The sequence below is a fragment of the Benincasa hispida genome, chromosome 3 (genome assembly GCF_009727055.1).
Source record: "Benincasa hispida cultivar B227 chromosome 3, ASM972705v1, whole genome shotgun sequence".
In the NCBI taxonomy this organism is placed as follows: domain Eukaryota; kingdom Viridiplantae; phylum Streptophyta; class Magnoliopsida; order Cucurbitales; family Cucurbitaceae; genus Benincasa; species Benincasa hispida.
The window spans coordinates 48,772,328-48,789,558 of record NC_052351.1 but is presented as its reverse complement, the minus strand read 5'-3'; the positions used below and the strand labels follow the sequence as shown (position 1 = coordinate 48,789,558).

Sequence of the window (17,231 nt, the reverse complement as noted above, 5' to 3'; positions counted from 1 at the left end):
AACTTAATGCTTTTTGAACGCAATCTAACATATTTTATCAACGCAAACTTGCATTGTTTAATGACTTAGCACTGTAATAACGTGCATTTCTACCCGTTACCACTCGGCCTCGAAGCACCTTTGCTTGTGTCCTCCTTTAGATGACATTTACATGAAATTTTATACAAACTTAAAAAATGGATAGGAATTCTTTAGTTACTGCCCTAATCGATTTTTCCTTATGGTTGACTAATTAGGGCAGAACTCTATAGTTTAAAATGAAGGGTTACACTTACAAGAAATTTTTAAATGAGTTAATGATTTCTGGACCAAATAATGGTGACTAATCATTATAGAGATAAGAGTTATTCTAGTGTAATGGTTGGTTAAGATTGTTTCAACTTAATGAAGGGGTGACTAACCACCCTACGGTGGCTTTTATCCCGACTCGCTAAAGCATCATTGCAAAATAGATGTCACATAGGGCACATTAGTTTTTTGCTAAAATTTGATTGTCTTTTCATGGAAAATTCTTTAATAACTAATATAAATAAATTTTATGGTTTCAGTAATCCTCAATTATGACTAGCGTTACAATAAACATGTTAAGTGCTGACAAACTGAATGACAACAATTACACGAGTTAGAAAAAAAACTATAAACATTATGTTGATAATCGATGACTTGAGGTTTGTCCTTGTTGAGGAATGTCCTCATGTACCCTCTACTGGAGCATCTCGAAATGTTCAGGATGCATATGATAGATGGGTCAAGGCAAACGAAAGGCCCAAGCATACATTTTGGCCAACTTATCTGAAGTCTTGGCCAAGAAGTAGGAAACTATGGTCACTACACGTGAAATCATGGATTCGTTGAGGGAGATGTTTGGACAACCGTCCATACAACTCTAGCATGATGATGTGAAATACATTTTTAATGTCCGTATGAAAGAAGGGGCCTCTGCTCGAGAACATGTTCTCAAAATGATGGTCCATTTTAACATGGTTGAGATGAATGAGTTTGTTATTAACGAAGCCAATTAGGTTAGCTTCATTTTGGAGACTCTACCCGAGAGTTTTCTCCAGTTCTGTAGTAACGCTATTATGAACAAGCTAGACTACAACCTGGCTACCCTCCTTAATGAATTTCAGACTTATCAGTCCTTGATGAAAGTCAAGAAGTAGAAGGGAGAGGCAAATGTTGCCACTTCGGCTAAGAAGTTTCACAAAGGTTCAACCTCTAGAACGAATTCTATAACTTCTTCTTCCGGCACCAAAAAGTGGAAGGAGAAGAAGGGAGGTCAAGGAAAAGCTAACCGAATTGTAGCCCAGAGGGGCAGGAAGGCCAAGGTTACCAAAGGAATTTGCTTCTATTGTAACCAGAAAAGACACTGGAAACGGAACTATCCTAAGAATTTGGCGAAAAAAAGGAAATCCAAACAAGATAAATGTGATTTACAAGTTTTGGAAACTTGTTTAGTAGAGAATGATGATTCTTCCTGATAATTGATCCAGGCACCACTAATCATGTTCTTCTTTTCAGGGAATTAGTTCCTGGCAGCAGCTCAGGACTAGCAAGATGACTATTAAATTGGAACTGGGCAAGTCGTCTCAGTTGTGGCAATGAGAGGCCTCGATTACTTTTACAGAAATAATATTTATTATTGGATAGTGTATATGTAGTTCCTGATTTGAAAAGGAACCCGATTTCTATAAAATGTTTGCTTGAATAGAATTATTCTCTTAACTTTAATGTAAATAAATTATTTGTTTACAAGAATGGTTCTTTTATTTATTCTACAAACTTAGAAAGTAATCTTTATGTGCTAAGGTCTTTAGATTATAATCATCTAAGGTCATTCTTAATATTGAAATTCTGAACTGTGATAACTCAGAATAAAAGACAAAAAAATTCTCTTAAAGAAAATGACCAAATTTAGCACCTAAGATTAGGTTATATAAATCTCAATAGAATTGAGAGGTTGGTTAAGAATGGACTTTTAAACGAGTTAGAAGAAAATTCTTTATCAGTATGTGAGTCATACCTTGAAGGCAAAATGAATAAAAGAAATTTTACTGGAAACCATTATAGCGCCAAAAGACCCTTGGAACTTATGCATTCGGACCTTTGTGCTCCCATGAATTTTAACTCAAGAGGAGAGTTTGAATATTTCATCTCTTTTATAAATGATTATTCTAGGTATGAGTATATTTACCTAATGCAACATAAGTCTAAAGCACTTGAAAAGTTCAAGGAGTATAAGACTGAGGATGAGAATACATTAGGTAAAACAATTAAGATGTTTTGAACCAATTAAGGTAAAGAGTATATGGTATACAATTTCAAGATTATTTGATAAAACATGGAATTGCATCCCAGCTCTCAGCACCTGGTACACCTCAGTAGAATGGTGTATCATAAAAGAGAAATAGAATCGTGTTGGACATGGTTCGGTCTATGATGAGTTATGCTCAATTACTTGATTCATTTAGAGTTATGCAGTACAGACTGCAACTTATATTTTGAACTACATTCCATCTAAGAGTGTTTTTGAAATACCTTTGGAATTATGGAATGATCATAAAGATAATTTATGTCATTTCAAAATTGGAACCTCGTTCAAAATTATGCCTATTTGTAGGTTATTCCAAGGAAACAAGGGGTGGTTACTTTTACGATCGTAAAGATAATAAAGTATTTTTGTCGACAAATGTTATATTTTTAGACGAGGAACACATTATGGAGCATAAGCCACGCAGTAAAATTGTGTTAAATGAGCTTTCTAATGAAAATACTGAAACTTCAACAAGAGTTGTTGAAGAGCCCTTGTTGATGTCGATTATGTTGGATTTTATGCCCTAAAACTCATTGATGGACAATGTAAATAATTGACTGTCATCAATAAAGAGTTATTGATGTTATTTCAATAAGTGTTATTGATTGTGTTGAATTCGTTTTGTCTTAATAACCCTAAATCCAATAAACTAAACTTGTAACAAAGGGTTATACCCAGAGAGAAGAGGTTGACTATGAGGAAACTTTTTCCTTTGTTCCCATGCTTTAGTCTATAAGAATTCTCTTATCCATAGCCACATATTATGACTATGAGATATGAAAAATGGATGTCATGACTACTTTTCTGAATTATAATCTTGAATATAGCATCTTCATGTCTCAATTTGAGGGTTTCTTAGCCCAAGGTCAGGAGCAAAAAGTTTGCAAACTGAATCGATCCATTTATGAGTTGAAGCAAGCATCCAGATCTTGGAATATTAGGTTTGATACTGCAATCAAATCTTTTAGTTTTGATCAAAATGTTAAGGAACCTTGTGTCTACAAGAAAATCATCAACATTAAAGTATCTTTCTTGGTACTTTATGTAGATAATATCCAACTCATTGAGAATGATGTAGGGTACCTTACTGACGTTAAAAAATGGCTAGTAGCCCAATTTCAAATGAAAGATTTGGGAGAGGTGCAGTATATTATTGGGATCTAAATTATTAGAGATCGTAAGAATAGAACATTGGTTTTGCCTCAACAAATTATATGAATAAAATGTTGACTCGATATTTGATGCAAAATTCTAAGAAGGATTTATTACCTTTCAGGCACGAGGTTTACTTATCTAAGGAATAATGTCTTAAGACACCTCAAGAAATTGAGGATATGAGACGTATTCCCTATGCCTCAACTATGGGTAACTTAATATATGTTATGCTCTACACTAGGCCAGACATTTACTATGTAGTGGGAATAGTCAGTAGGTACCAGTCCAATCATGGGTTAGACCATTGGATTGCAGTTAAGAACATCCTCGAGTATATTAGAAGAATGATGGACTGCATGTTAGTGTATAGAGCTAAGGATTTGATCCTTACAAGATACACCGACTTTGCTTTCCAAACTAACAAGGATTCTAGGAAATCCACGTCAGGATTAGTGTTCAACATAAATGGGGGAGCTTTAGTATGGCATGGCATCAAGCAAGGATACAATGCAAACTCCATCATGGACGCAGAATATGTAGTTACTTGTGAAGCAGCAAAGGAAGTAGTTTGACTTAGGAAGTTCCTAAATGATTTGGAAGTTGTTCCAAATATAGACTTGCCTATCATCTTATACTGTGACAATAGTGGGGCAGTAGCCAACTGTGAGAGCCTCGTAGCCACAAATGAGGTATACATATTGAGAGGAAGTACCACCTGATACGGGAGATTGTGCAACGAGGAGATGTGATCATCACAAAGATCGCTTCGGAGCACAATATCATTGATCTATTTACGAAGGCTCTCTCGGCTAAAGTGTTCGAGGGTCATTTAGAGAGTTTAGGTCAGCAAGACATGTACATTGTATAATCTAGGGGAAGTGGGAGATGTGTAATAGTATATGGATGCCCTAGTTTAATGTATTTATTTACCATTCTCGTTTTTTCGGATTATTGGTATTATGTACATCCCACTAACTAGAGTTTTAGTTCAAGTGGAAGTTTTTTGGGTTTTATGCCCTAAAACTCGTAGATATAAAATGTAAATAATTGATTGTCATCAATAAAGAGTTATTTCAATAAGTGTTATTGATTGTGTTGAATTCATTTTGTCTTAATAACCCTAATTCAATAAACTAACATCCTAGGCCGTCTTATGAGTCTTGAACTATATGTGGAGATATACAGGGATCAATGTTAAAGATACAACCTAAAGGATTTACAGTATAGGGATAAGGTTGGGTACCTTATCCTGGTGACATTATGGATACGACCCACTTTGTATTTGATATAAATGCAATGATACAATGTGTTTGTATAGGTGACATGTGAGTGGAGCCTATGCAATGAGTTTACATAAGATCGGGCCACAAAATAGTAACCACTAGATGTAACTCCGTTGACTAGTTAGGTTTCTATTTCAGTAGGATGACCTAGGTAACTTAGTCTTAATCTTGAGTCTATTATGAACTCTTGTTTACGAGGGATTGTCTTTTTATTTGTATAGGTGAGAGTGACCAGTTCCCCGACTCAATATGACTACCATTTTGGGGACAAAACCGAGTGAAGAGCTGAAAACATAATAATACAAGATGAATTTCATTCATTCCCGACAATAGAGTAAGTAGATGAGGTTCCCCTAAGTGGTGTCTCTAAGACATGAACAAAGGGCCATACCCTCTCACTGGACTGAGAAAAGTTTCTATTTAATGGTTGGACCATGAATACGTTGTTCATTAGAGGAGCACTAGTACTTAAGGATAAAGAAATAACCTAGGGGTAAAATGGTACTTTTTACCCAGCTGGTGTTACGAACACTTATGAAGGACTAACTTGCTATTATTGGTTTATATCCATGGATACAGAAATATATCTGCTGTGGGAAGAGTGTAGTTGTGGGTCTTTAGTGGAGTGTACCTATAGTTAATGAATATTAATTAATGAGGTTAATGAGTTTACCCAATTAATCTCATATCGATGAAGCTTCTGATCTGTAGGTCCATGAGGTTTCCTTCCTAGATCGTAAATGAAATTGAGATAATTATGTCTTGAATAGAGTTTGAAATATTCAAATTCACTTAGTGAAATAATATAATGTATAATGATACATTATAATATAAAGTTTATATTTTAATTAAACTTTATAATATAAATTTCATTTTGGATATGATTCAAAATTAATTTATGAGAGAATTAAATATTTGAAGGAGTTCAGATATTAAATTAATATGAATTGGATTCATATTAAAACTATAGGTTAAAATTAATGCATATTAGATGCACATTAAAACTATAGGTTATGAGAGAAATACAATTGAATATGATTCACATGTAGGTTAAATTAAATATGATATTTAATTTAGTAATTAAATGAAATCATTAATTAAATTATATTTAATTAATTATTAATTATTTTAAATTAATTAACTAAATTAAATTATTTGATTTTTGCTTAACTCCCATATAGGGAGTTATCAGATATGTGGGATTGCTTCCACATTTCCTCTCTCCATTAGTTGATATACCTGGAATATGTAAGTTTTGAGGTAGGTTATTCTCTTTACAAAACTACTCTATGTAAAAGAGATTCTCCCCTTTCTTCCCAATTAGAGACTGGTTTTTACAAACAAATACCTAAATTTTCAGAGAATAGGGAGGTTTTCGAATTTGTGGTATTCATGTTTTCAATCCCAAGGAGAATTGGCATTCCTCCATTTGAGTCATCAATGAAAGTAAGTGTTCCTTCCTTTCTCCGTAGGATTGAATTCCTAATTATAATGCATGTTTAACCTAAAAAATTTATAGTAGGTTGAGGTTTTTAGGTCTCCCCTTTCTATTCTGTATTTTTGTCAGTATGTTAGTATTTCAATTTCTCAATTGATTTTGAGTTAGGTTTTGTTTTTTTGTTGCATTAGGGCTTTTGTCCCTACAGGTTCATCTAGTCGTACACATCCACCTCAACCGTTGAGGGAGCTTCGACGTAGTGGGAGGATTGCAAACCCACCTATTGGTTATATGGGTTTAACAGTTTTTTATGGTGATGTTGAGGATTCATTGTCCTATAAATAGGCAATGGATGATGTGGACAAGTATGAATTGATCAAAGTTATGGATCTCGAAATGGAGTCTATGTACTTTAATTTAGTCTTGGATCTTGTAGATCAACTTCATAGGGTCAAACCTATAGATTGCAAGTGGATTTACAAGAGGAAAAAGGGGGTCGATGGTAAGGTACCGACCTTTAAGGCTAGACTGGTGGTAAAGGATAATACCCAGGTCAAGGGGGTTGACTATGAGGAAACTTTCTCACCCGTTGCCATGTTAAAGTCTATAATAATACTCTTATCCATTGTTGCATATTATGACTATGAGATTTGACAAATTGATGCCAAGACTACCTTTCTGAATGGTAATCTTGAGGAGACCATCCATATGCAACAACCAGATGGATTCATCATCCAAGGTCATGAGTAAAAAGTTTGCAAGCTTAATCTATTCATTTATGGATTGAAATAGGTTTCTCGATCTTAGAATATAAGATTTGATACTGCGATCAAATCTTATGACTTTGATCAGAATGTTGATGAGCCTTGTATTTACAAAAAAATCATCAACAATTTAGTAGTTTTCTTAGTATTATACGTGGGCGATATCCTACTCATTAGAAATGATGTAAGTCTATTGATTGATGTAAAATAGTGGTTAATGACCCAATTCCAACTGAAATATTTGGGAGAAATGTTGTTTTTCTAGGGATCCAGATCTTTAGGAATTGTAAGAACAAAATACTGGCCTTGTCTAAATCATCGTACATTGATAAGATGCTTGTCAAATATTCAATGTAGAATTTCATGAGAGGTTTATTATCTTTCAGGCATGGAATTGTCTTGTCTAAGAAACAGTATCCTAAGACACCTCAAGAGGTTGAAAAGATGAGATGAATCCCCAATACATCAGTTATTGGCAGCCTAATGTATGCAATGTTATGTACCAGACCTGACATTTGCTATGCAGTAGGGATAATCAGTAGATATCAGTATAATTTAGGATTAGATCACTGGACAATAGTTAAAACCATCTTCAAGTATCTTCAAGGAATAGGGGACTACATGCTTATGTATGGGTTTAAGGATTTGATCCTTATGGGATACTGATAACTTGTAGAAATACAAGTTATTGTGACTCAAAAGTTGGAACAATTAGGGTCTTTAATGATAAAATCTCATCATTCTTAGAGAAAACACATGGAATTACTCAAATACTATCAAACTCATGTAAAAAGTGTTTATTACTGAAATAATGCGGTACTAACGCATAATATTGCAGGATTTCAACAAAGATTCCAAGTGTCGCAGGCAACGTCAACACATAGGCATTTGTCAGAAGGGTTTCAACGCAAGAAAGATTCATTGATTCAGGCAGTTTATGTCAAATCACCATTTGCAAGCATGGGCATCTGCAGCTGGTAGCGTCTAAAAAGTATCTGAGTGTCAGGTGGCTGACCAGGGTATGGAATTTAATGCTGCCTCATCATCAAGTTGGTGAAGAACGACGCCTATAAATAGAAGAAATCTTACCAGATGAGAGGATCTTAGCTCAATTTGTATAATTCTGAAATTTAGAGACTTAAGTCGTGCTGCTGTGACAAGAAGAACACAAGAGGCAAGAGAACGACCTCCATCGTCGATCAAAGAGTGGAGAAAGCTGAGCTCGAGAGAGAATTTTCTTCCATTTTTTCTACAAGTTGGTTGTACACGAATTTGAATTGAGCCAAAAAGGACAAGAGATTGTACTCTGCGGCTTGACTTCTTTCTTTTCACCTGAATTATAATTCTCTTCATCTCATTTGATTGAGTATTGATCTTGTAAAGACAATCGGTTTCTTATGAATTCACATATTTGATCTACTTCACTTCGCCACTGTTTATTTCTTGCTTTACGTTAGATGCATCTATAACTTCATGCAAAATCCATTTTTAAATGCCTAAGCCAACTGAATTACTTGGTAAAAGCTACTTTACCTTGAATTATTCGAGAGAATAAGCAAGCAAGCATTAAGTTAGAAATGCTTGGTACATCTAGAGATAGACGCACTAGTGTTTTATTGCATTCTGTGACTAACGCATACATCCTAGAGATAGGAAATTGTATGACATTCGCATTGAGAAATGTTGAATAGAAAGTAAGTAGAAATCTAAAGCATAAACGAAGATAAGCATGTCATTTCATCCGCATCATATTCTTGTACGTGTACATCTCACTTAGATCGATGCATATCCCCTGCACCAAACTCCATTTTCACACGACCCCCTATTTTCTACTTGATCATTTTTGTATTTTCTTGCATGCACGCAGCAACTTAGTGTAAATAACTCATTCTGTATTCACTTAGGATACTTCTACATCAGTTACAACACAAGCTCTGCGTTAGCTTTAATCTGAATCCCTGAGTTCGACCGTGGACTTACCAGAAACCTGAGTTAGATTTATACTTGGATCTGCTTCAGGAAAACTTGAACGCATAAAGAGGAGTGTCACGTGTCCCTTCACACATCACTAACGCATCAACGCATCATTCACATTTGCACTTATTTTTTCAATTACCTTATACAATACACTCCTAAGCTCACATCACGAATTCAACGAACAAATACACTGACTCTGATTTTTCAGACTGATTGGGATTTTAGGAAATCCGCTTCAGGATCAATGTCCACTCTTAACGGAGGAGCTGTTTCTAAAGGAGCACAAAGCAAGATTGTGTAGCTGACTCTACCATGGAGGTAGAGTATGTAGCAATTTGTGAAGCTGCCAAGGAGGTTGTGTGGCTCAGGAAGTTTCTGACTCATCTGGAAATTGTTCCTAACATGTCAGTGTCTATCACCCTCTATTGTGATAAGTGGTGTTGTGGAAAATTCAAGAGAGTCTAGAAGCCACAAATATGGAAAGCACATAGAGCACAAGTATCATCTCATTCGGGAGATTGTGTATCGAGGGGACATGCTCGTCATGAAGATCACTTTATAGTACAATGTTGCTAATCCATTTACAAAGGCTCTCATGGCTAAAGTATTTGAGGGTCATTTAGAAAGTTTGGGTCTAGAGACATACTGCATCTGGTCTAGGGCAAGTGGGAGATTTTACCGCATAATGTATGCCCTAGTTTATTGTTTTTAAGTATTATACTGGTTTATACTTTATTTTGGTACACTCCACTAGCTTTAGAATAAGTGGAAGATTGTTGGGGTTGATGCCTAAAATCTCGTGGTCTTGTAGTTTATAAATTGTATTTGTAAAAACATATCATTTATTTAATAAAATAAGTATTATTTCATTTAACATTTAGTTGCATTAACTCAAAACCATTAAACTAAGATCCAAGATTATTCGATGAAGCTTAAACATGTATGTGGAGACATACAGGTGAATCATATTTAAGTAATAACTGGAACGGACTGTAATAGATGGATACGGTTGGGTACCTTATCCTAAAAATATTATGAATACAACCCGTTTTGTAATCGTTACAATTGTTTTAAAGTGTTACAAATGATATGATCCTGGTCATTCATGTGGAGACATGTGAGCAGGGGTATTCTATATAAAGAGTTCATATAAGACCAGACCATGAAATGAATAGTCTCTCTTTATGATACCATTGTGGGAAGGGACTTGCATTTCATCAAGATGACCATAGGTGACTTGACCTTGATCCTGAGTGAGTTGTGAACTCCTGCCTATGAAGACGGTCCTTTGATTTGCATGGGTGAGAGTGGCCAGTTTCACCAACTTAATATGCCTACCATTTTAGAGATTCGTCTGATTAGGAAGTTGGAAATACGACTACATGAGAAGGAATTCACTCCTTCCCGATTGTTAGGATAAGTAGATAAATTTCTCCCTTAAGGGCTGATTCCAGATCTTTAAAAATGTGACATCACACTCTCTCCTAGTTCAAGAAAGATTCAATTATAATTGGACTATGACTAATTGTTCATTAGAAGGATCAGTGGTACTTAAGAAGTTAGATGTAATTACCGGGTTAAAACGGTAATTTTAACCCACTGTACTAACAAACAATTTGTGAAGGGCAACGCAATGTTGATTAGTTATATCCAATGAACACAGAAATATATTTACAGTGCGAAGAGTGCAGCTGTCGATCTTTAGTAGAGTGACCACAGTTATTAATATAATTAAAGAGTTTAATTAATTTATCTCGTATCATTGGAGCTTTAATCTTTAGGTCCATAAGGTCTTCTTGTTAGCTCAATAAGGATTAATGAGAATCAAATTAATTTTGGATTAATTTCAATTGTTCAAATTAATTAAGAGAAATTAATTGTATGTGATGCAATTAATATAATATATATGATACATTATAATATAAAGTGTTAATGAGAGAAATAAATATTTGAATATGATCCAAATATTAATCTATGAATATGATTCATATAAAAACTATAGGTTAAAATTAATATAAATATGATTCATATTAATAATATAGTTTATATGAGAGAATAATAATCTGTAGGTTACGTTATATGTGATATAATAAACTATAGGTTATATCTTATATGGGATATAATATATGGTTACATTTAATTATATTAATTTAATATAATTAAATAAAAAATTTTGAATTTTGAATTAATATCAATTAACTCATAGGGAGTTATTTTATTAAGTGAGAAGTTATTTCCCCATGTCTCTCATATACGTAGTGTGACAGAGAAAGAATGAGGATAATTTTACTTTTAACGTGAAAAAATTATCTTTCACTGATTACTCTCCGTCTCATCTCAATCTTCTTCATCTTCTCTGCAATTTTCTCTCAAGGAACACACAACTTTTCCTTCACCAAAGTTAACATACAAAAGTCTACCACTCTTTGTGATTCTCAACTTGAGAATAACGAGTAAGACATTGTGGTGGTGTCCCTATTACTATGTTGATGTGTTCGTGGTGCTAAGAATGGGAAAAGTGTCAAATCTGCTCATGTTCACCAAAAAAGAGGCGAGAAGACGGTTCTTCAAGGATATGTGTATCATGATCCTTTCTCCTCTTTGTAATTACAATAGAAGTATGCTTAGGACTGTTTTATTGTTTATCTTGTTGTTTTCCTCTATAACTTAAGTTTATGTAAAATGAAATCAAGACACATTGCATTCGATTCCTTCCACTTCGGGAATTCCATCTCTTCGGTTATAAAAAGAGATTAATCATTTCGCAGTCCGGTCTTATATAGGATACCCATCACTCGCATGTGGACTGTATCCGTAGTGTCACTAGGATAAGACACCCAACCTTATTCATATACTATAGACCATTTAGATTATTACTTAAACATGATCCACTTGTATGTCAACCATATACATGTTTAAATTACATAAAATAACCTTGAATCTTTCTTTAATGAATTAATTATCAAACATTATTTCAAATAATATATTAACTATGAGGCTTTAGGGTATACATCCCAACAAAATGTTGATAAAAGCATTAAACATGAGTATTGAACAGGGATACAATTATATCTCAACCAAAAGAGCAATGTGCCTTGGGCAATGCGGCCTCATCATACCAGAACAATGACTTAGTCATGGACAGGAAACTCCTCCTATTCGGTCTTGTGTCAAGTTCCTTTAGGAGTTCTAAGTAGCTAATGCCTATATTTCTATGGCTAGCTGGATCTTAGATTGATTATATACAATTCTTTTATCTTATGGTGTCCCTTATTTCTAAGGGGACGTAACAGTCCTATTTTTGGGCTCTTAATCTCATATTCCTTTGTAAAATCAGTTTATATCCTAAGCTTTTCAACATTAAGACTCCACTAGATTGCTAAATAAAGTGATTAGTTTAACTTAACAGCATTTATCCATAAACTCAACAAAGGAAATGTGAAAGTTAAATAGGTATGAAACATAAGTATTGCTCAAGCCATAAAGTCCTAAAGTATTCACATAACTGAACCCTTTAAAGAATTTAGCTCATCATTAATAATAAATTACTATATTTCATTAAATTAAAAATCATGATTACAAGATAAATGTTCAAAGAACGAAAAGAAATATAGATAGGAAATTGCAAATAGAAACTAAAAGGAATGCTGGAAATATAATAAGAATAGCCTTATGACGATTTTTTACTTGTCCAATATTTCCTTAGGGTGATTCTCATCTCTGAAGGAAGAATCTCACTTCTCCACACATTTTCACGGGTAGAAGAGACCTAGAGGGATCAAGCCTTATAGGGACTTTAATTCTTGAAGCTTGTTGACTGGAAGGATGAGATTTTGGCCAAGGGATGGTTGAATTTCATTGGTGGAGTTCAATGGAGGGTTGATGCTTAAAGTGGGAGGCTTCTCTTCCTTTATATAGGCCAAGGTGGCTGATGAATGACCAAAAATTATACTCCGGACGTTTACTCATCGTTTTAGGCATTGAAGGTTTGACCGATGAAATAGCAACCACGATTGACTGGGCGCAAATCTAAAAAATTAGGGTTTCTGATGAGGTCGCAATGTATCGAGTGATGCGGTTGTAGTGAAGTTAAAATCTGAAAAATATTAAAAAATCAGTCTAAAAGCTCATATAATCATAGAAAATTACTAAAAACACTGACAATTCAAAGACATGTGATTGTTCATTTTATCTAATTTAAGACATCTTGGGGTCAAAATATCACATAAGGTGCTACTTCTACTAAAGAAAAGTACTAAAATAGATGATAAAAACATGCCATCAATCAATTAACAATTTAAAGTTTTTTTTTTTTTTTTAAAAAAAGGACAATTTATCATTCAAGGGAAAAAGAAAATAAAGAGTCACCAAGAATTACATCCAAACCCTACTCAGAATCCTGAAAGATCAACTACACCCACATCTTCCAAAATGGAAGAGTACTAGAAAAAGCAAAAGAACAACAAAACCAGCAGCGTACTGGCTACACAATGAGCAACTTTGTTGCACTCATAGAGGCAGTACGAGAAGGAGATAGTACCCAACCTACTCGTCATTTTTTCAACTGCATCCTTTATCTCAATGAGGTCAATCAAGTTGTTGATTAAGTTGATCACCTCTCAAGTATCAGATTCAATCACGATAGAAGGAAGAAGGGAAAAATCATAATAAGTGGAAGTTGAACATCGATATGTAGTATAACAAAGTGATTGTTGCAGTGGCGTGACTCTTCGAGTTCTCCAAAATGGGTGGGCTTTAAGAAACTTCTTCGTGAATGACCCATCAAGCTACTTAAAGCTCCATCAATCATCGAATTATTAACAGTTAAAGGTAAGAATATATCTATATTGTTCGAAATGAAAATAAAAATCTAAAAAAAAAAATACTAAATACGGGAAAATAAAACAATTATGAATAGTTTTACAACTATTATGGATATACCTAATTTATGTTTGAATAATATTTTAATTAGATGCCATTCATAACATTCATATATTAGATTTCGCTATTAATTCCTTTTGTTAACCCTCAATATTATTCTAAGGAGTTACAAAATTTGAATTGAGTAGATCTTGTAAACCTACAATATTTTAATTCCTATAACTAGGTGTTGTATATATGGTAATATGGGTTCTTTGTAATACATACCTTCAAATTAGAGAATCTTAATTTGCTATTTAACTTTCTCTCTCTCCAATTGTTCTCTTCGTTTTTCTTGGTCTTCTAATTATGACACGTGGCTCCTCTCGTAACACCTTTACTATTTATTTATTTATTTTCTTCATTTGAGTAATTTAATCGTACTCAAACAATAAAGCATCACCTGTGTTATATTTGAAAGCGTGAAGATTTGAACATATAGCTTCTGATCAAGTTTATAGTGACGTAACTTCTAGTTGAAGTATATATACTCAAACTATTAAAAACATTTGATAATCTATCAAACGCTCAATTAAAGAATAGAGTAAAGTTATATCGTGAGAGATCACTTATGTAGTGATCATTTATTTTGTAGAACATTATATCACAATTATATACAAATAATGGATACTTAGACCCTATAACCCATATATTGAAGGTTGGGATACTAATATCCTTACTAGCTTTTTAGAACATTAATTACATCATAAATGATGAAAAGTAGAAATTTGAACCCTTACAGAATTAATAGATGAATTAACTCTACTCAATTATTTATTTATTTTTTTAATGTACGATAACGGGTAGAAGTTTCAAATCACAGACTTCATAGTCGCTAACACATATTGTATGTCAATTGAGTTATGCTCGCTTTTGACTATTCAATAATATTAAAGTTGGTGTTTTGTCTATTTGGCTAGAGTAATAATAAACCTATTCGAAGTGGCTTAGATGTTCATTTATTACAATTTGATCTTTTTTAGATATTTTTTTAAATTTATGTTTGTTTCTTTTAGCTCTTTTTTGTTATATTTTTTTTTTCTTTTGAGAAAAACACTAAGTTTTAGTCAAATTCTTTAAAAAAAAAAAAAAAAAAAAAAAAAAAATTTGAAAATCATTTTTTTTAGTTTTTAAAATCAAGCTTGGCTTTTTTTTTCAAAATATAGATGAGTATAAAATGAAAAACAAAATGCTGAAATGAGCATAGCTCAACTGATATAAAATATTTGTTATCAACTCTGAGATCATAGATTCAAATCCCTCAATCATGCGTTGAATTTAAAAAGAACAGATAGCAAAATATGAAAAAAACGGATAGCAAAACAAAAGCTTGATTTTCAAAACTAAAAAAACAAAATAGTTATCAAATAAACCATACTAACCGTGATTGAAAAAGCAAACCCTATTATATATAAGTTGTACTCCTTATCATCATATTACAAAAAAACTTAATTCATAAGCCAATCAACCTTTTAAATTCTTAACCAAAAAAAAAAAAACTTTTAAAATCTTGTTTAAAAGAATTATGGTTTCCAAAATAAAGTTACTATTATTTCTTAAGAATAGATATTAATTAATAGTAAACATGTTTAAATATAGTGAGAATATAATTCACCTTTTCTGTAATATGTTTTAATAGATCAGTTATTTCCTTAACAACTATTTTAATTTAATTTGATAATAAAAATCACTCTAAAATGAGTTAAAAGCCTTTTTTTTCCTTTGGTTTTTCTCAATTGATCTACCAAAATATTGTGAGAACCATTTTTCAAAAATATATACTTGATTTCAAACACATAATATAAATTAAATTCCACACAAACTTAATTAATATATAGATATAAATTCTAATTCTAATACCATAAACCCAAGTACAAAGGCTTTTCAAGTAGATGATATTGCAAAATAAAACTAGATATCCTCTTTTATTCTCCCATCGATACGACGCCATCTACTAGAGTTGCTGCTTGACTTTCCTCACATTTTAATGCTGCAAAATAATAATTTACAAGTAATTAGAACTTTCTTTACCTATTAATTTTTTTGCTCCTTCTGTTTAAGAGAAATAGTATTGATAGAAAGTTCTTTTTTTTTTTTAACAGCTAAAATAAACATTCTGAGAGTTAATAAATAGAGAAAATAGGAAAAGAAAATCTTTTGGCTAGAGTTTTGAGTATAATTTTCCTTTAATACCCTTCCTTTAAAAAAAACAATTTTTACGTATGAATTTTGAGTTTAATTTCAACTTAATTTTTAGATTACAAAATATTACTATTTTATTTAGCCTTAGGTTTCAAAAAAAAAAAAAAAAATACTTTTATACTTTTAGTTTTCATTAATTCTCATTTTAGTTATTTATGTTAATACTTAATCAATTAATTCAAAGATATTAAATAATTTTATAATTTAAATTAGTTTTCACTAATTTTTTTATGAATGTTTCATTTTAAATTATTTTATTATCTAAGAGTTAACACACTAATAACTAAACTAAAGGAGTATTAATAACATTAATATTAATTCGAGAGAAAAATGTGTAAAATTTTGAAACGATTAAATAGAAACAAAACCCAAAATGAAGTAACGTAAAAACTAAACTCAAAACGTACACCAGGTGAGAATATGAGTGAATGAAAACTATACCCAAAATTCAGACGTCGAAAAAAAGATATTTTTTCAAAAAAATAACTCAAATAAAATGGAAAGATATTTGGTAAAATTTGAGAGAGGGGGATATTACGTGTTACAGTCGACATTGGGGTCGATAGCGTAGGGAAGCTGGACGCCGCACTTGCTCGGAAGAGCCGCAGCATTGGCAACGTTTTTACCACTATACCTAACTCCATTGACCACTGATTTCAAGCATCGACATACCGCCTGTCGGTCCGGTGTCGTCTGAGCCAGTGCGAAGAGCTGTCTCACACCGGAGCAGCAGTTTCCCGACGGGGCTCCTCCACCAGTCACAAACTGAACACAGGGATTCAAGTTGGAGATCACTTGGTTGCACGTCACGACCGCCTCCGTCATCACTCGTCCACCTATCACGGTGCAGAGGAATGTTATGATCAAACCCAACTTTACATTCCCGATCAAGTTGCTCGCCATGACGTACGTATTACACGAGTACTACAAAAATTCTACACGTAATTGGGGAGTTTTGTAGAAGAGTTTGAGTATGAAGTGGGGAGTTTGGGGAGTTTATATAGAGAAGAAAATGGATGGGAAATGGGATTGGTAGGTTTGGAGATGATAAATGCAGCGTTCGATTGGTTGGTGATGCTTTAAAAACTGCCACCTACTAAAGTTTTGTGTGTTAAATGCTTTGCTTCATCAGTAATGGTCGTGTATTTTTTTATTTTTTTTTAAGAAAATACCTTTTT

The 17,231-nt window shown here is 33.0% G+C and overlaps 1 protein-coding gene across 1 annotated transcript; it reads right to left on the bottom strand.

Moving 5' to 3' along the window:
- Positions 1–15,633: 15,633 nt before the first annotated feature.
- Positions 15,634–17,031, bottom strand: LOC120074735 (non-specific lipid-transfer protein 1-like). Its single transcript, XM_039027958.1, has 2 exons — positions 16,592–17,031; positions 15,634–15,841 (listed from the first exon to the last, which is right to left on the bottom strand). Exons 1-2 carry the CDS (start codon positions 16,954–16,956, stop codon positions 15,829–15,831), a joined length of 378 nt encoding a protein of 125 aa, XP_038883886.1. The 5' UTR covers positions 16,957–17,031; the 3' UTR covers positions 15,634–15,828.
- Positions 17,032–17,231: the final 200 nt, after the last annotated feature.